A 23,129-nucleotide genomic window follows, 5' to 3' on the forward strand; every position below is an offset into this window, starting at 1 on the left:
AAGCGCCAATTCTCTTTCCTTTTTTCGTCTTTTTTCCCCCTAAACTCTTTCACTCTCGCTACGTAAGCTATCAGTCCCTGCTCCTGCTGCCCTGCAATCCGTCGCCCCGTGCGCGACGAGGAGGGACCCTAGGCGGGACACAAGTGACACGCCGACAGTGGCGGTGGTGCACTGCGCTGACGGTGGACCGAGGCGCGGCGGCGGCCACTGACTGGCTGGCCTCCCAGTGCTGTCGCTGCTCGCTGTCTCCCTGAGCCACCCTACTCTGCAACTGTGCCGTCCCACCTTGCGTTGTCTGTCTCCGGACGTGTCCCGGGTTGGCGCATTTCAATGTACCTAGTGTTAGATCCCGTATCTTTTATCCCGTGTGTCTGACCTCCCTGCCTACTCTATTACCTTGCCTACCCCAACCCCAGCCCACGCGTGGCAGACTGAGTGTCCTCACTTCACTAAGTACGTGACGGGGACAGAAGAGCGGGAGAGAGCCAGGGACAGAGAGGCCGAGACAGACCTTTCCTTCCACGTCGTTGCTTCCACTCACATCCTCCAACTCGCCCGCATCGCAACCCGATACTTGGATCATTCCATTCCCCCCTCTCGTCTGCCGTGCGCTCCTCCTCCAACAACAACAAGAGTAAGAATCGCTCGTCGTACCGCCCACCCGTCGCATAACCAGACGGCGTATTCCACCTTTGCGCCACCCCCATTTTGCCCATGATGGCCTCCGCCGCCGAGTCTTGCGACAAGGCTGCGACTGCCTCCGCGGCCACAACGAAACCCCTCAACTTCCTCGACCTCCCCCTCGAAACCCAGAAAGATATATTCAGCCATGTAAGATATCATCATTCCGTGCCATCGCCAAACACAGACACAGCCATAGACACGGCAATACTGACTGACCTAACCCTTGTCAAGTGCTGCCAGAGCGACCTCATCTGCCTCGCCCTCGTCTCAAGACACTTCCGCGAACTTGCTGCCGCCCAGCTCTACCGCAACTTCCACATTGTCTTCCCCGACGAAGATGACCCTTCTTTCGACTCCCCCATCGACAGCTTGGCCGGTGGCCTCGAGACCTTCGTGTCGAGCGACTACAACTATGCCCAACATCTGAGAGATATCTCCCTCGACACCCTAAGCGCCGGCGACAAGGCCGAGGCCGCCTACAAGCCCTATCTGTACAGCGCCAGCTGCGGCAAGTTCATGAGCACTCTGCTGCTGCTGACTCTCAGGAACACAAAGTCGCTCGAGACCTTTAGGTATCCGCACACCTATCTACGTTCTTCCCACTGGCCCCGGCCCGCCCTCCATCGCTGACCCTCGTAACACTAGGTGGAACATCCGAGTCGAGCTCAGCCGCCCTGTCTACAGGGCGCTGCACCAGATTGCGTCGCTCAAGAACTTCCATGTTCGCATGCAGGCCGGCCCATCGCTTTTCGAGATACCTCCGCCGCTGCCCTACACGTCGAGCCTGCCGCCCCAGCCCACCTCGACTCAAGCCCACTGGGATCCTTTGCCGCCTTTCTCTACCGTTCCGCCGCCGCCTCCTCCCTTCGCTAGCATGTCCTTTTCCGTCCCGCCTCCATACAACAACAGCAACAGCACCTCCCTGGGTCCGCCGCCCCCCTTGCCGCCGGCGTTAAGGCCCGCCCCCAGGAGCCGACGGAGGATCTCCGCCAACGAACCCGCCACCCTGTCGGGCTTCCGGAAATTGAACTCGCTCGCCGTCCTTGATATCGACTCTCTTGATACCATCACCGAGATCAAGTCCTGTGTGCGCAACTCGACCTCCACCCTTACAAAACTGAAGCTCTCCTTCTCTACACACTTGGCTTTGCAATCACGAAAGCCTCCCCCCGACGCCGATCCCGACGACTCCGACCAGGATGACGAGTTTCAAGTCGTTCCGATGCCGACAGCGCCCGGCTGGGATGAGGCGAGCGGCCCAGCAAAGGCATTTCGCGCACAAGAAGAGCGCAAGAGCCAGGAGTCGGTCCTGGGTAGGATATTCGATGTCGAGCCTTTCCTCGTCAAGAGGTCACACCGCAAGACATTGAAAGGCAAGGAAAAACTCGATGCGGCTACGAACACGAAGGAGGCTGGCTCGCCCGCAGAAGCCTTTATGAACAGACTTCGTGAGGTCTCGACGAAACTTATGGCGAGCATAACGGACGGCGACGCCGATGACGGTTCGAAGCAAGAGATCCTCGACATGATAGAAAAGGCCAGCAGAAAGTATCTCGAAGCGGAGGAAGCGAAGTCGGCGGGAGCGACACAGCCGCAAAGCAAGTCGGAGGCTGGGCCCGCGACCTCTGATGAAGATCACTCGGCTGCGCCCGCTCCGAGCACAGCGGACGCTAGCACTCAGCCAGCCCCCAGCATCCAAGCTCTCGAGCCTTCCACAGTGACGGACATCAGCGCAATACCGAAGGCGAACTACGGAACAGACGCCAATCCCGAAGACATCAACGTTGAGGAGCCTATCGCGATCGAGGAGACAGACGAGCCTTTGGACCTCAAGAATGACCAAAAGAAGGAGGGATCTGCCGCCGCTCCCGATATAACCGCGTCTCAAGCTCAAGGTGCCGCGTCTGAGTCGCCAGCGACATCTCGAGCTGCTGCTGCCCTGGCAACACAAAAGACAAATTTTGAGACACTAGTCCTTCGTCTGCAATATCTGCTGTCCGAGGCCGCTGAAGTGCACGATAAGCTGGATACCTTGCGAAATGCCAACCCACAGGACAGAGATCGCATCCGCTCCGTAGAAAATCAGCTGCAGGGCTACTACCGTGATATCGACAACGTACGCACTGAGCTGAATGCTACCGAAGCCGAGCTCCGGGATGTGGAGAAGCAAGTCAACGGTGTGGCTACAACGGCCCATGGCGAAGATGAGGTGATGAGCGAATACATTCGGTCTACCAGGGGCGTAGCGCTGAAGTCATTCAGTGTCCACTTGATCCCCGTCAAGGCCTCCGTCCTGAGAGCGGCCATTGACGTACGAGTCCTCAAGAGACTGACTTTGCTGAATGTTGGCAACCAAGCTCCTATTTGGACCATGTTGGCCAAGGAGAATAAGGTTCAGCCGCTCCCGCTGCGCAAGATCTTCACAGACAACGTATCCATTACTTTCCTTACGTTTGCGGGCCAGCTGGAGGAGATTACAGAGCTGTTCATTCTGGAGCGGTCGGTCAAGTACAAACCAGAGAGTTTCGCGCCAAAAACCAACGTTGTGATGGACCAGATCCGTCGTTTTGTTCTCAAGAAGCATATGCCGACCCTCAACAAGCTAATGATCAAGAATGACTCGGGATCAAGCTGGGATGTGGACGAGAAGGCCATGCTGCTGATTTGCAACCGCGGGAGACAGCTCGAAGAATTGGCGGCAGCGGTTGGAATCCGCGCCATCGTAAGTAGCCCGAGGAACCCTTTCATCCCCTGGACATTGTCTAATGACTTTCATAGCACACCTTCATGCAGCATATCTCGGGACTCGTGAGCCTCCGGGCGTTGAATGTTACACAGTTCAGAAACGACGACACTTGCGTCTGGGTCATGCGCGAGACTCGGAAGTTCATCGTCGACAACCTGTGTCACTACCCAGAGTTGAAACTCGAGTGGATCTCCATCGACGACGACCGGGTTGAGCGTATCATTCGTCCGCCGCCTCAGACACCCGCCGCCAAGGCAGAGGAGAAGAAAAATAAGAAGGGCAAGAGCAAAGCCGGTGCTGGCTCGTCGTTCGGGGCTTTCGGCGGCCCAGGGACCGCCACTGGCACTGGTGGGCCCAGCGTCTTCCCGCCTTTGCCTCTGCCGGGATGGGAAACGGACAGTGACAGCGACGACGAAGATACGGATATAGTGGCCAACACAAAACTGGAAACGGTCGAAGGCGTCCATTTTTATGACGTTTGGGATGTCCGGATCTTCAAGAAGGAAGTTATGGCAGGGCGCCTGTGATTGCTCTCCAGAGCCACGCCAGGGCCGTCTAGTGCAGGGTTTGGGGTTTGGGGGTTTTTTTGTTTTTTTTGGCTACTCACCGCCATGCGTTTTGTCCGAGGAGAAGTGCCTCTTGATCAAAGCTCAATAGGACTGAAAACGCAGGGTGACGACAGGACTTACAAAAGGACCGGAGTTGGTTTGAACATCTTAGGCAATATCTTTTGGACGAAATCATCTGGGCAATACCCGGCATTAAAGGTATCAATCAGGGTCTGGCGCGCATGGTACGGAAACGGAATTTTCTTCCTTGATTTCTTTTGGGCAAGAAGCACTTCTTGAGTTGCATCAATTTGCCAACGAAGCGAAGTAGCCAGTTATTTTAAGAATCCCGGTGGGCTTACTGCCCCTTAACTCGTATCCTCGCTTCCAAAACAGAGCCTTCTTCCTCGTCGTATCTGCAGGTGACTTTTTTCACGATCCTGAATGGTCCTTCCCCAGTATCAGTACCGCGAATCTTGCTTCCCACACATCCACATCGTGAAGAATGAAAAGGCGCTTGGGTGCTGATGATGCCTAGAGGAGGAGCTTGTCATCCTTCTTACCATGGGACTCGGAGCCGATGCCAGTGATGACTCCCCAGAGGAAGACAAAAGGGAAACAGCTCGTCGCAACTATAAGCCAGCTGGGAGACGAGAGTGTTGTTGGACATGATGGGGAAGTTGACCTTTTTTTTTTCTGTTGCAAAGGAGTGAGAAACGAGTATGCGTGATTAAAGAAGGACAAAGGTGAAGCTTTGGTGGGACGCAGCAATAAAGGTTGTTAGTGAATAGGTTCTAATCTGTGCGAATGGGGAAGAAGAAGATGATAATAAGAAACTAATGAGCCTGATGTAAAAGAGTAGAAGTAGGCAGTGAGAGAGAACAGCCTGGATTTGATAAAGGAGTTTGTGTGTTGTAGGGGAAGGAAGGTGTGAGTATAGGAGGTTAGGAGCTGATAAAGGGGTATCCTTCCTTCTTTGAATCAGTCTCCAACTGCTTGGATTCTGTAGTTGTTACCTTCACCCTAAGCCGGAGGTTTACTCAAGTATTAGAGCCCACTCTTGTATTGTACTTTGTTTTTTTTAGTACAGACAGGTCATTTGATATTGTAATGCAATTTAATCAAATCTGCTTCAAATGTAGCGCCTAGGTTTAGAACATATCCCTTCCCTAGATGTTCCAATTGTAATAGCTAGGGAAAGAGATGTTAATAATACTTATATATACATATACTTTTAGGATAATAGAGATACTTGCAAGTTGCTCTAGGTCGTCCTAGTCCCCTAACCGTAGGGAAGCAAACATTCTACTGTATTCAGGAGGATACTAGTTGTAAGATTGTTTTATATTTACTAAGATATTCATGCAAAGACATCTTTATAAAGTATAGATCCTGTGCAGGCTGCCATATGAAAGGAAGATTTACATGCTCTACAGCATGAGACACCCTAGCTCTTGCACATTGTTACTTACTGTAAGAACAATCAAAAGCCGTACACCATAACATGCACTTTGGTCACGGTCTTCTGATGCTTGTTCCATGAACCATCCGGTGACTTGGAGACGGTACCCAAGGGGGCGTGCAATCAGTTCACTTTCCTTCCCTGGTGATTTGCGTCAAGAATACCTCATACATCGGATATATTTGTGTCGCCCCCCCATTACTGGGCGGACAACGCTTCAAACACTTGTAATATGCGTGTTGTGCTTTCATTGGGTATCAAACTTCTATTCATCCCGAGGTCATCGACGGCCGGGAACGAAACATCTCTCGTAGGCTTCAAAGATTAGACCGTTTTCTGGTCCATCAGCGCCATAATCTCATCCTCCTCGTCGCCCTCTCCGGCCCGTCTCCTCGCTTCTCTCTCGATCCCACTTCTCGTGAGCATTCCGCGGGTCAGCAGGCCAGTCTCCTTCAGGCTCCTCACCCAGCCCTCAAGACTTCGCATCCCCACAACCAAAAAACCGAGCTCCTCCCTCTCGACATCAAACACCTCCCACCAGGCCACCTCGGGCATCTTGGCGCCAGCCTCCCTGGCCGCGATATACACTGCTGCCGTCGCCAGCGCGTGGGGTTGGTGCGTGAGGTATAGCATCTGCGGGCTCAGCAGCGCCGTGTTCAGGTGCGCCACCACGCGGCCGGCCATCTCGGCCTTGGGCTTCCCCAGGAAGTCCAGCGCCTGGAGGTACGTCACAGCCAGTGCGTGGGGCAGTGCCACCGCCGTGTCGAACCCGAGGGCCCAGAGGATCCGCGCTTCGGCCGCCAGCATCCGCGTCTGGAAGGCGGCGTACTCGCCGTCCGCCTGGTAGTACGTCGTCGGATCCGGGCGGCGCACAGTAGGGTCTGGGGGCTCGCCGCGGAAGAGGGGCGACGCGGGCGAGAGTAGGTAGGCGTACACATTTGAGATGTCGCGGGTCGTGCGCGGGAGCGGTCCCATCTTGCAGACTAGGTAGAGAGCTGCGGCGGATACGTCCTACGGACTCGTGTCAGCGAACATTGCCGAGGGCGGGTGCTTGGCCAAAGAGCATGGTGAGAGCATGGAAGGAGGGGGTATTTACGCTGAATTCCGCCGCCATTGGCGACTCGACGAGCCAGTACCGCGCCAGGAGGACGTTTGCTTGCGCCGTGGTCGACTGTGGCAAGTCGAGCAGCACGCCAGCCGCCTGGGTCAGGCACTGCGTCGAGTAGAAGATGACATCCTGCAGGTCGGCCGGGAGCGAGCTGAAGGAGTTGCGCTTGTAGAGCTGCTCGGCCGTCGCCAATGGGTTCGTCATGTGCGCCATCGATTGCGCTTCACTTATTCGTGGCCGGCGATTGCCCCCAAAGCAGAACACCCAACCCAAATGTCGTAAGCTGAAGGATCGTAGTCGCGAGGCTGAAAGTGTCGATGTCCAAATTGCCGTCGTCCGGGGGTCCTCATTGGTCAAAGCTAGCAGCTGTCAAGGCAGAAGTTGGGCGCGATGGCGCGCGTGTCGTCACTTACCCAGCACCAGCACGGGAACTTATTGCTGTAAAGACATTCGAATGGCCGGCAACAACTGAAGACTGGCCCGAGCTCCTCCTCTTTTCTGCGATCCAAATCCGGCCCACTTTCTATCCGCTTCGGCTTAGCGTCCGCAAGCCACGCACTGCCTCGCGGGCGAGAGTGAGGTACCTGAGGCTTTAGCTGAGTTACGCCAATTCAAGGCAGCTGCGTGGAGAAAAGCTCCCCCCAGTTCCTCGACATCACGCTTCGCAAGTCCCGCTCAACTCGCGAACGACATGAGAGAGCGATTAACAAGGTACTCGGCATCTAACCACCACCGCGATCTTTCATCCGAAACATCTCAACGTGTTCGCTCTCGGCTCGGTCAATGGATGGCCTAACATCCCAAACGCCCAACTGACCCGTCTACATCCACCCTTCCCTGTTCCCCGCATCGCTCAGTCGGCCAAGGTCGAGATCCGTCCACGCAACCTAAGCGACACCGACCCAACACATCGCACGCAGACGACAACGACCATCGACGACCACAACGACGACAACGGCAAACGACAAGGAATTCGCCACCACAATGGACTACAGCGCCTCCATCAGCGACGAGGCTGGTGCATCGCCATGGGGCAACTCACCGGGCTCCTCCCCCCGGCCCAACCAATCCAACTTCGCTACCCTCGGTGCTGACCCGAGCGGCAACCCGCCCGACTCCCCCTTTCCCTACACACCGAGTCCCGGCAACGCAACCCCACAGGACCAGGAGAACTTCGGCGGCGAGCATTACAGACGGCCCGGCACCGCGAGCACCCAGTCGGCGACCGAGGTGGAAACACAAGATTCGAGGACCGAAGTCGGCTCAGAAGCCCGGACTAGCGCCGACAGCCCTGGGCCCGAGCTGCCACAGAAATCGCAGGAGCAGGGAGGTCCGCCCAACGTGGGCGGCCAGGCCCGTCAGGACCAGCAGCCTCGCAAGCCTCAGCAGCCTCAGTTCAGGCTTCAGGCCAAGATCACCGGCCTCGAGCGTACCGGAAAGAAGGACCCCATCTTGCGATTTGACGTTCATGTAAGGAGCATTCCTGCGTGTGAGATACGCTCGGAGTAGCGGCAGCAGCAGCAACAGCAGCAAGTCTAACGAGTCGTAGACCAACCTTCCGAGGTTCCGCACTACCCAGTACCGCGATGTGCGCCGCTTCCACTCGGAATTTGTCAAGCTTGCGGAGCATCTCATCTCGGCGAACCCCGAGTGTTTGGTGCCGACGGTGCCACCCGCCGTAACATCGGCTGGCGCCGGTACGGACGAGGACGAGGCCCGCGTCAAGGCCTTGCTGCAACGGTGGTTCAACTACGTGTGCAGCAACGAAGTCCTTATGAGGGACGACGAAATGGTACTCTTCGTAGAGAGCGATTTCGGCTACAGTCCCATGGTCAAGATGAAGCAGCCGGCGACGGGCGTGCGCAGAAAGATCCTGAAGCAGTTTGCGCCTCCGCCAGATGACACCCCGGAGCTGCAGGAGGCTCGCCCGATCGTGAAGCTCTTCTACTTGGGGACAATGGATGCTGGCCACAAGGTCGATAAGCTTGTCAAGTCTCGTCGAGGTAAGTCCACGTCAATCCGTCCCGACAACGCACCCCCTCCCGCTCTTGACCGGTCTGATATCATACAGGTCTCGGATTGGCCGAGTCCGACTTTGGCGTCAAGCTCGGCGCAATGCATATCCAAGAGCCCCATCAAGGTCTCGCCAACGCCTACCGGAAGCTCGGTAAGATTGTGCAGACGGTTGGCGACTACCACGCCGCCCAGGCCACGGCAGAAGCGACTACGATCGGCGACCCCTTCCAGTACCACTCACAGGACTCATTCGTCGTTAAGGAGTCGCTCACAAACCGACAAATTCTCATTCGCGAGTTCCTCCAAGCACAGGAAAACACGCGCAGCAAGCTCAACGCCGCCGACCGTCTCAAGGCAAGCTCCAACGTCAGACGGGAAAAGGTTGATGAGGCCATTACCGCTCTCGATGACGCGCGTCAGAATGAGACCTACCTCTATCAGAAGACTACCCGTGTCACCCAAAACCTCGTACAGGAGCGCCGAAAATGGTTTGCGAGAACGGCGGCGGACCTGCGGCTCAGCATTAGGGAGTATGTCATTCGCGAGATCGAGGCGGAACGACGTGCTCTTGCCGTGTTGGAGAGCGTGAGGCCTGACATTCGCGCCATCGATGCATCCGGCGGTCTGAGTCGACTCGGACGCGAATCTCACCCTCCCGTGAGGAGGGCCAGCGTGGCAGCCAGCCAAGGACCCAAGGGGGATGCATGGAGCGGTGTTCCACGACGCACCGATACGCTCAACCGCAGCGTGTCCGGCAGTCTGATGCCTGGCCTCCCTGAGGAGGCAGACGGCGACAATGGACCAGGTGCAGGGCAGAATCAGGGCCTCGGCGCAGCGGGCGGCCGGGCGAGTCTGGCCGGTGTGGCAGAAGAAGACGACGAGGACCGAGTGGATGCGAGAAACGCGGCAAGCCGATTGGCGACCAGCACCTTTTAACGAGTCGGCGCGCAAGGTTGTTGGCGAGGGACGGGCGACGGAAGAGGCGTCCGAAGGGAGGGGCAAGGGAAGGGAGAGGGGGGCACCTTTGATCGAAACCTCTTCTGTTTTGGTACAGGCACTTTTGCCAAAAGCCCTTGCATGATGTGTAATGCTGTATTCCGTTCTGTATGTGCCTCCATACAATTAGATTCCCAAAGTATGAGCCTTTTGCCTTTTGTAACCCAGGTTCCCTGAGCTGTGGGCCCGTGCCGCCTTGTGAGAGACACTTGGAGTCGTACTTCTTCCGCAATCTCGAGGGGAAGGTTCATCGTCTAGATGCTGCCGCCGGCGGCGGCGGCGACACGTCCTCCAGAAGCCCCAGATTGTGACGCTGGATGGGGGGGGGGGGGGGGGGGGGGGATGAACACATTGACCTTTCTTTGCCTTTGCATTTGCCTTTGCCTCGAGCTTGCGGCGGCGGCGGCATACACCATATGCATGCACCCGCTGTCTCTGTTTGCCTCTGCGTCGTTTCTGCTACTGCTGCTGCGGTCCTCTATCTCAACCTCTATCTCAGCCTCTCTCCCTCTCTCATACTACTGCACCAATTGCACACACTCACAGAACTTTTGCAACCAGAGGCGTTTCGTCTCTCGCCGCATCGCATTGCATTTGCTGCTGTGCGTCCCCCAATGCCGCTTCGGCCTATTGTCGCCTGTCATATGGAGGGGTGGAGTTTGCTTGATAGGATCGATTGGCGGTGAGGGGAAGGGGTGGAATCTGGATGGGTGCAGAGGTGCAGAGTCACAATACGGTCCGCGACGTCGGCGGCACCTTTGGCTGGCTGACCGACTGAATACTATACTACTACCTGCCTGCCTGCCTGCCTGTCAGACTCTTGATTGATGTTTGTTGGATGCCGGCTGCTGGATGCACATGTCAAATTCGAGGGGAGGCAAGATTCACATGCCCGCCCCCCGCCCCCCGCCCCCCAAAAAAAAAGAGAAAAAAAAAGAAGAAGAGATAGAGAGTCGAATGGGACACGGGGGGGGGACAAGAAGCCATGTTGGTGCGCCGCGGCGGGCGGCTGCAGTCGGGACCAAGACCAATATGCCATTTGTTGCTATAAGCGGCGGCGTTATCGTCGTCGTCGAGAGCTGCATTTGCTTGGCATTTGTGTCTTAGACAGCCATTGTTTGTAAAGGTTTCTTCTAAGTACCGCTTCTTCCATATGATACATCGATTGTAGAATCATAACTTGATCAGGAATGTTATCAGATTGCGACTGTGTCCCGCATTGGCCGATGGGGATGGAACTTGATCATGGCCGGGGAGCACAATATGCCAGGCAGGCCGACTTGCTGGCGAACGTCAGAGAAATATCAGGTCATTCTACGATGGTGATTGGGGGGGCATCAGAGGAAGTCGGTGTGCTCTCACTTAATTTATCTGGCGTCCGTGTCAACGATGCGAACATGTCTCAGTCGAATTCCGATACCCGGTCGATCACTTGCTGACGGCCATGGCAGTCAACTGAACTCCGTTGCTCGTTGACGTGGAACAATTCAAAAAAAAATCTTTTGGCACTAGCAACCGCCGCCGGGATGTTGTCGGCAACGGCAACGGCAACAGTTGAGATTAGGAAGCATCATTATGATGCGGCCGAGCGATCGGTGGTGAATCTGCCTGGCTTTCACGAAGACCAGAGGTGTAACCAACGTAGGAAATGTATGTGCTGCGTTGGCAAGCTCGCAGCGGTAGTTGACCCCGATGACTAGCTTTTTGTTGTAAAGGCAGCTGCTTAATCAGTCTCGGACGCTGAGGCGGCCTCCTCATCGCCGAGACTCGACGTTGACGAGATAGTACAGGCTAGGACAACGCCAACTCTGTTCCTACAGATCAAACGTATCGTTCGACGTAGGCACCTGAACACCTCAGTCTGTATGGTGTGGCACCGCTATGGGTCGCCGTGCCCACCATGCTGAAAACATCTAGGCTCCGGCTTTGGAGATAGGACGGAGGACTCTCAGTTGGCCCGTTCTATACGTTCCCCGTCACGGAGGAGTGTCACGTCGAGCGTTTCGGGAACAGCTTCTCGAGGTAAATGAGTATGCGCCGTCGTTGCTCTCGAAGAGGCCCTGCCCCGCACACTCATTTTCCAGGGACCCTGGATGGACCTGTTGCTGAGCTATCCGACTGCGTGCGGCTGCAGGCTTCTCCAAATTTGACATTCATCTCCAAATATCCCAAGGATGGTGCTTCCGAGAAGCCGTTGCAGGTGATGGCCAGATAACCCGAGCCGATGAGGCATTCAACAAGTAGTTCTGTGATCTATATCGCATCTGATGACGGCAAAAGAAGGAAAAAAGTAGATCTTGCAACGTCAGGGGGCTGTCCGCCGGCTCAGGCTCTCCGAACGATGCGCCCAGGAGATCTACCGTTTGGAATAAGAAGCTCTTGCGTCTCTGTCCTGGGGAGGGGTTTTAGAGCGCCTGTACTCTGTCTTCTTGGACAGCCTAGTTGCCTTTTGGAAAGTGGGAGACGTCTGTCAACCCATGTTCTGGTAGCCACCGACAATGAGGCCGCGCATGACGCTACTGCATGACACAATACGATTTCATGGTAGTTCGTCCAGTCCCTTGAAACTGAGACATGCCCCATTTGCAGCAGCAAGACACTAGGGGCATCGAATGTTTGTGCTGTCTTGATCCAGAGGTGAACGGTGATGATGTTCAGACACCAATATGTCATTTTGAGCGGCTTGGAAGCAGCTGGACCATATTCGCCTGCTCTTCGGCACTGCGCGTTTGCAGATCTGGCCAGCTTCGTCGCTTGGATAGGCGGAAAAGGTCCTGGCCGCGTTTTCTGATCGTCGCCACTGGCCTCGCTTGCCATTTTCTGCACTGGGTAAAAGGGCACGACGTATCCGTTTTGCGAGTTACAGCGGCTCCGACCTCAAATTGGAAAGACCCATCTCATCTTGCAGACGGCTGGCAGTTGAGAGCGTACTGCAAGGGAAGCTTGGGAGGCTATGATACGCGAAAGGGTCCATCATGGTGTTGAGGGCTGAACCGTCGGCACCCAACCAGGCTGGTCCTTGATGTGGTCATGTGTAGGTGCCCTGCCATAGGACCGGTAAAACGGAGTTGCAGATGCGGTGTTGTATCCGCATGCTCGCCATTCGTCTGTTGGAGAAAGCCGGCCCCAGCTGTGTGCCGCTGTACAGCCAGGATCAAGTCGAGTGCCGCACTGGCAGATGCCAACAGCAATGCATTGTTGCCTCGTTAAGTCGGCACGCCATTTGTGATGCTGCAGTGGGCTGCGGTTTCGGTAGCCGGATGCGAAGACGTCAAGGCCTGTTACTGAACCCGGCCCGGCTTGACGAAGGTCGAGGTTAGTAAAGGAGGCACAGCTTCCGCCGAATCCCAACGTTCGTGGAGTCTCGAAGACCATCCTTGGCTGCCAGGCCCAAGCTCTTCTCGCTGGGTGGGGAGCTGGCAAAGCTAAGGACGGTACTCTGTACAGTCCTCATCCAACCCATGAGAGGATCCCACCCCGAGGAGTTTCTGCCGCCGCGACTAGGGGCCTCGGGGGTTGGCTAGTCGTCACAGCGGGGCCAGGCATGCAGGAAGCGTGTCGAAAGTGTGAAGTTGATAGGAGGGTGGCGGGACGTGTGCTGGAGGTTGTGTGGGCTTTGACAGAACGGAATAGTGCATTTGCTTTACGTTGGGCGACGAGGCCGAATCGCTTGTAACTAGTATTGCCGTTTGAGCTTTGACAAGATCTGTGAATGCACTCGGCGGGACGTGATTTCGCTGCTGCGTTGAAGATCTCGCAGGTCTGGCAGGTCGCAGCAGGTTCGAAATGATCGACCAGCACAATCGTTCGATGTTGCTAACAGGGACGGGCGGCGAGGATGGAAGGAACGAACACCATCGGCATGTGGCAGCATGCAATCATTCCGCGGAAGGGACGGAATGTGCGCCACCAGCAGTCGAGATAGGGTGGAATGTGCCCAGCCCTGTCTTACGACGCAGTTCGACTCTGAAGGCCAAAGCTAGAAGCTAGGCGATGACGACGTACCTGATGAGTACTTGAAATGGTGTCAGAGGGCGGGGGGAGGCGGGCGGTATTCCCAATTCTAGAACATGGACAACCGGTCGACAAGGACAAGGCAGAGCAGGCGGCAAAATGCCATGCAACTCCAGTATGCGGCGGCGTGCAGAGGCGAGAGAGGGAAAGGCGTTAGACGTGCCTTAGTCGGCGGTTCGTTCCATTTCAACACGACAGGCGGCGAATTGGGGAGCTTGCCTGGGCGCGTGGCAAGCTGATAGATTGTGACTCTGTATCGCGTAGGTAATGCAGCATGAAGGGGAGGCGAAGGGTGAGAATGAGGAGCTATGGAAAGACGTGCGAGGTGGTCTAGGTAGGTAGTTATGAGGTAGACAGGTACCAAGTTGGACGTCCAGTGCCGGCTGTTCTTTCCATCATCCAAACTCCAGATTGATTATCTAATACAAGTCATGTTTGGTTCAAAGCCAGCGACGGATTACCTTCCTCTGGAGAGAGAGGACATTTGAATAGAACTCTCCCTTTCTTCAACGATGCAAAGTGCAGGAGTTTGGCAAGCACGCCATGGAGAGACGCAGAGGGGAGAAGAAATTACAGCCGGACACCCTGGCTCGTCCGATCCATCTAGGTACCTACCTACCTACCTAGGAACGGATACCTTCAAATGCTTTTGACGTATTGGATGGCATGCACCCTTCGACAGCTGTTCGGACCTTGGCCGGTCCCTGGTCCATGAACAGTTTGTCTTTCAACTCGAGTACCAACCACTGGTAGATAGCACTGCTCGTCCGATGACACGCACCATGCGCGACGTTGTTTCCATGGGCCAGTTGAGTATTATCGGTATGATTCGCGCCATTGTCTCGATGACCAGCCAGCTCACTTCTAATAGCCGCGTCGAACGTCCGGGTTGTCTTTCGGGGCACCATCCGGTAAAGGAGACAATCGACACGCCGAACCAGAGCCACGAATCTTTGCGCCATCGCCCCCAGTCGCTGCTGGCCTATCCTTGAACCCCTCTCACCGTCTATCCACGGATACGCATGGCAAGGTCCAATACACAAGCTATCTACAGATATGGCCTGCCCTTCGGCTAGCTCAATGCATCGCCTCATAATGGCTTGTTTGCCCATCATTCCGTGCCATTTACCAACGATTGTACGACGACCGTTCCCCCATCTCGTCCAGAACCCTTGGCAGATCAAGGCACTCAATGCCTGCCCGCGGCATCTACCCACCCACCCTCTTCACACCTCCTCATTTCCCTCCCGTGTTGTTCCCCTCCATTTGAACTCTTGAGCCATGGCCATGCAGTGACATGATATATCCCTCCCCTCTTCCTCCTCCCTACCCCTCGTCTCTTGCCCCTGTCGTCTCCATTCCTTTCCGGGGCCCTCGCTCCCGGGTACCTCGCCGACCACCCATACCACACAATAGCTGTCTGCAGTCAGTACCTTGCTCGTCATCCCTGTCTCGCATGTGGCTTTGTTGCCATTGGGGACGAGAGAAGATAATTTTTCCTGCGATTCACCGTCGTCGATACCTGCTCTGCTCTCCACCGGTCGCACTAGCAGCCCGAGACAGGCATGGCATCGTCTTGTCACCGCAACCTCAGCGAGTCTGCGGCCATCAGAGTTGGAGCCCATGCATGACCGATATCTGTCACCACGCCTCTGATGCCATCGAGACCATCTTTATCACCAGCCGCTAGTCCCCAATCTGTAACCGGTCCTTCCATGCCACGTCCCGAGAGTTTCGGGACTGGCTCAACGCGTTCAACAGGGCCCAGCCCAGTCACCGCAAAAGGCAAAAAAAGTTACTTCTATCCGACATCCTGTTCACAAGCACATCCTCGCCCGTCTCCCTGTTCGGATACACCACGCCCAGCCGTACACGATAGTACTTACACCTGCTGCCCAGAAGTGGGCACCTCGTCTCCTGCCGAACCACGTACCGTACTGCCCAATGTCCCTTCCACCTACTCCCCTCCGTCATGAGCCAGTCTGGTGCCGGTCAAGGGGGGGTTGTCCTCCAGGACGCTGAGCTGGCTCCGTCGCTGGAAGTCTCTCTTGCATATGATTTCCCGAGATTACGCGCACGAAGAATCTCCTAGCTTGGCCCCCGATAACTGGTCGATGTTTGGTTGGGCAAACTTGGCCAACGCTGCTGCTCATGCCCATGGTCGTCCCCCTTCGATGGGTATCCTTCGAGGCCCGCGCGGCGACTCTCCGTCTCCCCCGTTGACCCAAAAAGGCCCTTGCAAGTTGCTAATCACTGATTGACACCACCATGAGCACCATTGCCCTGGAAGAGAGTCCGGAGCCGGGCAAGCACTCAAGGCTACTTAAGGGGTGGGGGGCTACGACACCTCGAGCCATAGCTTTCCTGGTTCTTTATCACAATTCCTTGACTCCCTCCAGTTTATCATTTTTGTTTCTCGGGTGATAAAATCCATTCACTTTGCCCAGGTCCCTCCCCTCCCAATACACCCCACGGCAGCCGTCTTAGCTTGAGCCATAGCATCTCTCCTCCCCTCTTCATCCCACGAGAAACCCTGCCCTCCCTCCCTCGTGGCCCTGTTCACCCCCATCAAACGAACACCAACCTTCCAAAACGAACCTATCAACTCCCGAGTCATCCCGCGTCGGTCCCCTCTCCATCCTAGAACCCTCGCCTCGCCAGTCGCTGTTCTCGTCATCCTTTTGCTGCCGCCACCCCCTCCATCCGGCGCTTGGGCCAATCCCACCCAACGAGCCCTCCCTAATAGGAAGTTCAGCCAAGCCGCCTTGACCACCCTAAGCCGTCACCAGTCCAACATCCCACGCTTCACCCCACGTTACCGGCGTCATCTGCCTCAGACATGGCCCCAGTTGCAACCGGAGAGATGGCACCAATGCATCTACCCGTCTATAAGTCGAAGTCTTCTTCGGTCACTGCCTCTGTCTTGCATGGCCCGAGGGATCTGCGATTGGTAAGTGCCATTCCTCTCTGGCTAGTAAATGGGTTGCGACGTGGAGAATGGGGGGCTTGTTACACAATCCCCACGTTGATCCTGCCGCATCCCGACGCCTCCAAGTCCCTCCCGGCCCCGCTTGGGATATGTTAAATCTAACGACGCTTGCAGGAAACGAGATCGATCCAAGAGCCGAGTGTTGGGGAGCTGCAGATCTCCGTCAAGCGGACCGGCATCTGCGGGTCCGATGTCAGCTACTACAAGAAGTTTGCCAACGGAGACCTCTGCGCGTGCCACCCGCTCTCCCTGGGCCACGAGTCTTCGGGCGAGGTCGTTGCCATCGGTCCCCAGGTCACAGGCTTCAAACTTGGCGACAGAGTCGCTCTCGAGGTCGGCGTTCCATGCGGCCAGTGCACCATCTGCCGCAAAGGCCGATACAACCTTTGCAAGAAGATGAGGTTCAGATCCAGCGCCAAAAGCGTCCCCCATTATCAAGGCACTCTCCAGGAACGGATCAACCACCCGGCGGCATGGTGCCACAAGATCCCGGACCACGTGTCTTACGAAGCAGCGGCTCTCCTCGAGCCCCTGTCCGTGGCGATCCATGCCGTCAACAGGGCGAAGCCCGAACCAGGATCCACGGCCTTGGTCATTGGGGCGGGGACCGTCGGCCTGTTGACGGCAGCAATGGCCCGCCAAGCCGGCTGTGCGCAAGTCACAATCACTGATGTCGATGCCGGCCGAGTCGAGTACGCAGTCGAGAAGGGCTTTGCCACGCACGGCCACGTCGTCAACAGCAACTCGGGCACCTCGACGCCCGCAGACCCGGGAGTCATGACCCCCGCCAGCATCTTCTCGGTCCAGAGTGTCCAGGGCAAGTTTGAAGGCGCCAAATCGTTGGCTGCAGAGATCCTCGCCCTCACCAAAGTCCCGGAAGAGGTCGACATGGACTGCGAAGACGACGGTGTCGACGTCACGTTCGAGTGCACCGGGAAGGAAGTCTGCATGCAGACCAGCCTATACGCCACGAGACCGGGCGGCAAAGTCGTTATGGTGGGCATGGGCACCCCCGTCCAGACGCTCCCATTGTCCGTCGCGCACCTGAGGGAGATCGACATCCTCGGCATCTTCCGTTACGCCAACACGTACCCGACGGGCGTCCGTCTGCTCTGCGCCAAGGGCAACGGCGGCCTTCCCTGCCTGGACGATATGGTCACCCACCGGTTTAAAGGCCTCCACAACGCTTCGAAGGCCTTTGAGCTGGCGAGCCGGACGTGCGATGACGAGGGCAAGCTGGTTCTCAAGGTCGTCATCGAGGCCTGAGCGGGAGGAGGCGTATGTTGTTCAGGTCCATTGCCCTCGGTGCACCCTCCACGAATTTTGACGATTGATACCAAACTAGAAATCTTTTCTCCGTCTTTTGTTTAGCCGTATTTCTCTACTTTTCCTTCACTTTCTTCCTCTTTTCCCTGCCTTTCACTGAGCGAGGGCACGTACGGAGCGCTGGTAGGCTGGGCAAGCGCATATGACGGTTAACAAAGAGTAAAAGAGTCGGCTGGGCTGGCTACTGGAACAGAATTGACAGGCAAGAGCGGCGGGCGCTTATAGGTCTCCTTTCCCCTTTAGTTCTGATATGTTGGGACATACAAAAAAAAGAAGTGGTTCCCAGGGTAATAGTAAGGGAGGGATTGCTTGGAAATTCAAAGTAGGATACTCCAGCGAAAACAAAAAAAAGTACAGTTTCCTCTCAACACACTTCTTGTGGAAAAGGATCTTGCGGGGGGGAAACAATGCAAGATAGAGAAGAAGAAGAAGGAGAGAAGGAGAGTGGGTCAGAAAAACCCCGTCATTTTAGAACGGGCCACTTTCTCATGAGTTGAAAGTGATTCAATTCATCGGATCCTTTTCTTGGGTCCTCGCACATATAGTCATGTCTACGTTTATTCCCGAACGCCTCTCCATGAATAAGAACGATACTACCCCAAAACAAGTCGATGTTGCGCGCAGTCGCTCAGGTCGAAACGACTGCCCCAGACGCCGCACTCTACATCATGATGTCGCCTGCGCCGGGGATGTTGAAACCAGAAGACCCGTAACCCGGGAAGTCGGTCGGCACTCCCCCCCGGTTCCGACTCCGGGCGGTCTCGGCGATGCCAAACTTCTTCCCCAGATCCCGCATGCCGTTGATGCTCTGCATAAGGTCGTTGAGACGCGAGGTAATGGCCACGTCGTTCTCCTCACAGAGAACTTCCTTCTCGAAGGCGTCCGCATCCGAGGGGACGACAAGGTCTAGCCGGCTAACGAGGGCCTGGATCTGGCGAAGAATCGTGTGCGACGGTGTTGTATGCATCCCGTCAGCGGTGGCGGTTGCGGATTGCTCATTGCCAGATAGGTATTCGGGCGGCAGACGCTCGAGGTAGGTCGTGATGAGGCGGATGCGGCCCTGCAGCATCTTGACGGCGTTCGCCTTGGCCGTCAGCGCGGCGACCATCTCCTCCTCCTCTGGCGACAGCTGAGCTTCGGTGTGGGCCTTATCGTCCGACTCGACGACGCGGCGTTTGCCTCCGGACTCGACGAGCTGCACCTTGGGCTTGGCAGAGGTCTCCTTGGGGGCCTCGATGGCGGTGGCATTGCCGGCGCCGCGGGCGACGTGATCCATGCTAATCATCTCGGCTTCTCCCGTCTCAACCGTGTAGGGAAGCTCGCGGAAGCGGAGCTTGAGCTTGGACTCGCCGTCGTCCATCTTCTTGTCCTCACCATCTGCCTCAGCGGCGCGCGGGTCGTCGACCTCGTAGTTGGATTCGTAGATGGACATGGGCAGCTTGCCGCCGACGGAGTGGGTGAAGACTTCCTCCGGGTGAAAGCCGAGAAGCAGAGCGGACTCATTGAATTCGGAGAGGAGCTGGTGATGGATCGGGAGGATCGTGGGCGTCGGGCCGGCGGCGGCGAGGAGGGTGTACCAGCCGACAAGGTCAAGGCCGCGGTCTTTGTGAACTGTCTTCACTTCGGGCGTTGTCAGTCGTCTCTGTGTCGGAAAGCTGGATTGGAAACTATGCACATACTCTGTTCTAATCTCGCCCCGAACCGCTCAGGGTCCAACAGGTAGCCGCCTTCTACCTCGGGTGCTTCCTTTGTGTGGCAGTCAAACGCATGTTCGATGGTGATCTCTCGGCCGTTCTGCTGGCCGAGTAGGGCGCCGACGATGGGCCCTGGCTGCGAGCGCAGAGTGTGGCGCGTGATGTAGTCGGATATAGTGAGGAGAACGAGGGGGTGCAGGACCGCCTGTAGCTCGGATGACTTCTGGCTCGAGATGAGCGGGTTGAGGCTTGAAGTTGCCATGGTCAGGCGATGCTCTGGCCGTGGCCGGAACTGTCGATTGATCCTATCCAAGTACGGAAACCATGAGAGAGAAAGGGAACGCTAGTCGGATGAGAGAAAAATCGTTCTCTTGGTGAGTGTTCTTCGTCGTTTGCTTGTCGTTACCTAGGTATCGAGGCAAATTGGGGTTGGAGGATGGGTGAAGCTGCCTGAAGGCTGCCCCGCGATGTGGGGATAGGTACTTACCTTACTTACCTATGGGGTTCAGGTCTACGTATTCGCGCCCGGCAGGAGCTACCGGCCGCCCCAACCCAGGAAACAAAGTTGAGGCTGGTGAGGAGGCTGAAGCAAACGGTTGAGCCACCAGGGCAGTCATTGGCTGCGTAATCTGACCAATGGCATTTGGCTTGGAGCTATTGTGGGACTAGCCTCACCCAACCTACATTCAATTCGATTTGATCCAAACGCATCATTCCTTTCACAGTGCTTTTTATCTTCATTGGTGCTGTTATCTCTTCTTTACTTGGCTTTCGGTCGCAACTGGCAACACATACCAACAGTACCTACACACCCCCGCCATTTGCATCATCCTTGCCCTCCTTCAGCCTGGTTATCTGAGCTACCTATCAAAAGCATATTGAGATAGGATTGCAATCTCTTTCCACTGCCTAACACGTCATTGGCTTCCCTCTGTACCTGGCACAGCACAGTCAACCCCCTTTAAGACCTTCAGCTTAGTTAGTAGTGAGGTGAGATGCTTTGAGCACACCAACCGCTGCACAAGGGAGCAAGTGCTTCCCATTCAGATAGGCTGCCCTCTCAACATCCATGATTGAAGGTACTTCAGACAATCAATCAACAACCTATAGAGTGTCTTCTTACCCCAAGCTGGCTGCGTTGATGGGCACGTACCTTAGGTAAGTAGGTGGCTGCAAGGCCGGGGCGCTCACCCTCCCCAACCTGATGCAGCTTTCCCTGCCAAGTGGCAATCTGTATCTTGAGAGAGAAAAGTGGTATCCAAAATGCTTGTCACAGTACGCGAGACGTTGTGAACTGGGGCCTTTTCCCCTCCCAGTCTAGTGACTGCTGGACCAAGGACGTCGTTGAAAGACAGATTGTGCAACATGCCAACACTTTTCTCTCAGCTTCTCTCTTTGCTGTCCATGACTTGCTGCTGCTGCTGCTGCTGCTGTGCCCAGCTTCTTCGTCATTCCAACATGGACTCTGCGTCCTCGCAAAGCTATTGTTGGTCCTGACAGGGTTCAAATATGGGATGCTTGGCCATCCCTATCAGCTAGCCGTGTCCCTCTTGTCTCATCAACGTTGCATCCGTTCCCGCTCCCGCATTCTGGACCCGGAGACAACACCCTATTCTCTTTTCCCATCCTCCATCTCCCACATCCCACCTCCCATCGACATGGAAAGCTCCCATCTGCACTTTGGCATGTTTCCTCCAGCCTTTCCGACAACGCCTGCAACCTACTATCCGCAGCCTATCACTCCGGCCAAACGTGAGGATGACGATGTTCAATTCGTATCCTCCAACCCTGTCAAGAGAAGGAGGATCGACGGCCATCAGACCACCCCACCGTCCATCACAAACTCGCCACACACAAGGCAGCTTGCACCCAGCAGCCATAAGCCACTGGAGCCCGCCAAGCTGATTGCTCAACCGGAAAGGCGGGGGAGTACTGGCACGGTTGATCCCACCGCGGCGACCCATATGCCTGACATGGACCCGGCGAGAGGATGTTCTGTACCGACACCGGAGAGATCTGGCTACCAGGAGTCATTCTGGACCGCACCGTGCACCGGCCCACAAAGTTCACCGCCAGTGTCACCGAAATCATTCCCAGACCAAGTCTCATCGTCGATGCTTCGGACGGACAAGAGCGATGAGCCTGCTGCACATGGGCACCTGGGCGGAAACCATGCCGCCGCCGCCGGTTGGCCTGGACCGGCCCAGCCGATTGCTACACCAAGTCAAGGCCCTCGGCCGTCGGCAACGAGAGATCAAGGTACGCCAAGTCAAGTGCAGCCAGAGAACCAGAAACACACTGAGACTTCAAAGGACATGGCGTCGATGACTTATGCTTCCCCGGTTCCAGCCGGCGTTGCTAAGCCGGAGAGGACCGCCTCTACCGTCAATGTGGTACCGATAGTAAATGCCATGATTACACCTTGGCAGCACACCGCCGAAGTGCCTGTCTCGGACCACTCTTGCACTGGCACTGAGACGGAGCATGCCGCATTTGCTCCTTCATTCCAACAGCATACGAAGAGCAGCTGTTCGAAAGCTACCGTTGCCCAGTTCCATCCTTACGTTGGACACTCTACACCTTCTTCAAGTCCTTTAACTTTAGCTGCCCACGTTGGGTCTCATGGTGCGACGGATACACAGGCCGGCACTTGCAGCGGCCGTCCTGCATCCGGGACAGCAAAAGGCCCATGCCGGCAGTGTATGGAGGCAAGGATGAGGCAGCAAGCTGCTAACATGGCCGCTGCTGCCAGTATTCTTCCATCTGTCCCCAAGGCGCCAACGTCAAGCCAAGCTTCCGTACAGCCATCCACGATTCAACAACCCTGGGCACACCTCCTGGGGCTCAATCCGTATCACAACGTCATGGCTGGAGCTATGTACGGCCCTCTCCTTCAACAGCCCCTAGTGAATGGGCCAAACGGCCCCTTTACCATCCCTTCACAACAGTCACACCTGCCTACTGGACTCCCTCCACACCAGTCAGCAGGGAACATGTTTCATTTCGGATCTGCATCCCCCATGTCGCAAACGCAGGCATATGTTACGCAGCAACCGCCAGTCAAAGCGATCAAGGCAGCTCCCGCAAGCTCCAAACCGCAAACATCGAGAATCCCCGACACGCAACTAACGACAAAACACATTGTCGTTGATATCGCCGACACGTGTCTTGACATCTTTCCCTTTGCCGAGGTGGCGAAACGGCACAACCAGCCGGAGCAAAAAGTCAGGGACATCTTCGCCGCCGTCATACAGGTGCCTTTGCTTCGCTGTCCCACGGACAAGAGGCGAGCCGGCAAGCTAGGCACCGCTCGGGTCAAAGAATTCAACCAGGCGAAGAAGGAGATGCAGGCGCAACAAGGCAACACGGGTCAGGCGCGCCAGGAGTCTCCGAACCAGATGACCTACCCGTCGTCTGCTTGGGACGTTGCGCAGTTCATGGGCGCGAGCGACGTACGACTCGGTGGGTTCACGCAGTATTCGGGGCCGTGGTCATGATCAGGATTGTGTTATTTTAGAGGGCAGTCACTGCATTTCACGGCGTTTG

The 23,129-nt window shown here is 56.2% G+C and overlaps 7 protein-coding genes across 7 annotated transcripts; 4 read left to right on the forward strand and 3 right to left on the reverse strand.

Moving 5' to 3' along the window:
• Positions 1 to 714: 714 nt before the first annotated feature.
• On the forward strand, positions 715 to 3,957 carry CH63R_07871 (F-box domain-containing protein; the record flags this gene model as incomplete). Its single annotated transcript, XM_018302845.1, has 4 exons — positions 715 to 831; positions 916 to 1,256; positions 1,330 to 3,406; positions 3,463 to 3,957. The coding sequence occupies 4 exons, from the start codon at positions 715 to 717 to the stop codon at positions 3,955 to 3,957; spliced, it is 3,030 nt and encodes a 1,009-aa protein (XP_018157623.1).
• A 1,807-nt stretch (positions 3,958 to 5,764) lies between these two features.
• CH63R_07872 (Cyclin) lies at positions 5,765 to 6,761 on the reverse strand (the record flags this gene model as incomplete). The annotated part of the gene is made up of 2 exons (XM_018302846.1): positions 5,765 to 6,451; positions 6,537 to 6,761. 2 exons carry the CDS (start codon positions 6,759 to 6,761, stop codon positions 5,765 to 5,767), a joined length of 912 nt encoding a protein of 303 aa, XP_018157624.1.
• A 771-nt stretch (positions 6,762 to 7,532) lies between these two features.
• Positions 7,533 to 9,500, forward strand: CH63R_07873 (Vacuolar protein sorting-associated protein 17; the record flags this gene model as incomplete). The annotated part of the gene is made up of 3 exons (XM_018302847.1): positions 7,533 to 8,018; positions 8,098 to 8,551; positions 8,620 to 9,500. The coding sequence occupies 3 exons, from the start codon at positions 7,533 to 7,535 to the stop codon at positions 9,498 to 9,500; spliced, it is 1,821 nt and encodes a 606-aa protein (XP_018157625.1).
• Positions 9,501 to 12,533: 3,033 nt separating this feature from the next.
• On the reverse strand, positions 12,534 to 12,935 carry CH63R_07874 (uncharacterized protein; the record flags this gene model as incomplete). Its single annotated transcript, XM_018302848.1, has 1 exon — positions 12,534 to 12,935. One exon carries the CDS (start codon positions 12,933 to 12,935, stop codon positions 12,534 to 12,536), a length of 402 nt encoding a protein of 133 aa, XP_018157626.1.
• Positions 12,936 to 16,413: 3,478 nt separating this feature from the next.
• On the forward strand, positions 16,414 to 17,829 carry CH63R_07875 (Alcohol dehydrogenase GroES-like domain-containing protein; the record flags this gene model as incomplete). Its single annotated transcript, XM_018302849.1, has 2 exons — positions 16,414 to 16,524; positions 16,678 to 17,829. The coding sequence occupies 2 exons, from the start codon at positions 16,414 to 16,416 to the stop codon at positions 17,827 to 17,829; spliced, it is 1,263 nt and encodes a 420-aa protein (XP_018157627.1).
• A 721-nt stretch (positions 17,830 to 18,550) lies between these two features.
• Positions 18,551 to 19,845, reverse strand: CH63R_07876 (Signalosome subunit; the record flags this gene model as incomplete). Its single annotated transcript, XM_018302850.1, has 2 exons — positions 18,551 to 19,500; positions 19,569 to 19,845. 2 exons carry the CDS (start codon positions 19,843 to 19,845, stop codon positions 18,551 to 18,553), a joined length of 1,227 nt encoding a protein of 408 aa, XP_018157628.1.
• Positions 19,846 to 21,241: 1,396 nt separating this feature from the next.
• Positions 21,242 to 23,080, forward strand: CH63R_07877 (uncharacterized protein; the record flags this gene model as incomplete). Its single annotated transcript, XM_018302851.1, has 1 exon — positions 21,242 to 23,080. The coding sequence occupies one exon, from the start codon at positions 21,242 to 21,244 to the stop codon at positions 23,078 to 23,080; it is 1,839 nt and encodes a 612-aa protein (XP_018157629.1).
• Positions 23,081 to 23,129: the final 49 nt, after the last annotated feature.

This window comes from Colletotrichum higginsianum, chromosome 5 (genome assembly GCF_001672515.1).
Source record: "Colletotrichum higginsianum IMI 349063 chromosome 5, whole genome shotgun sequence".
NCBI classification, from domain to species: domain Eukaryota; kingdom Fungi; phylum Ascomycota; class Sordariomycetes; order Glomerellales; family Glomerellaceae; genus Colletotrichum; species Colletotrichum higginsianum.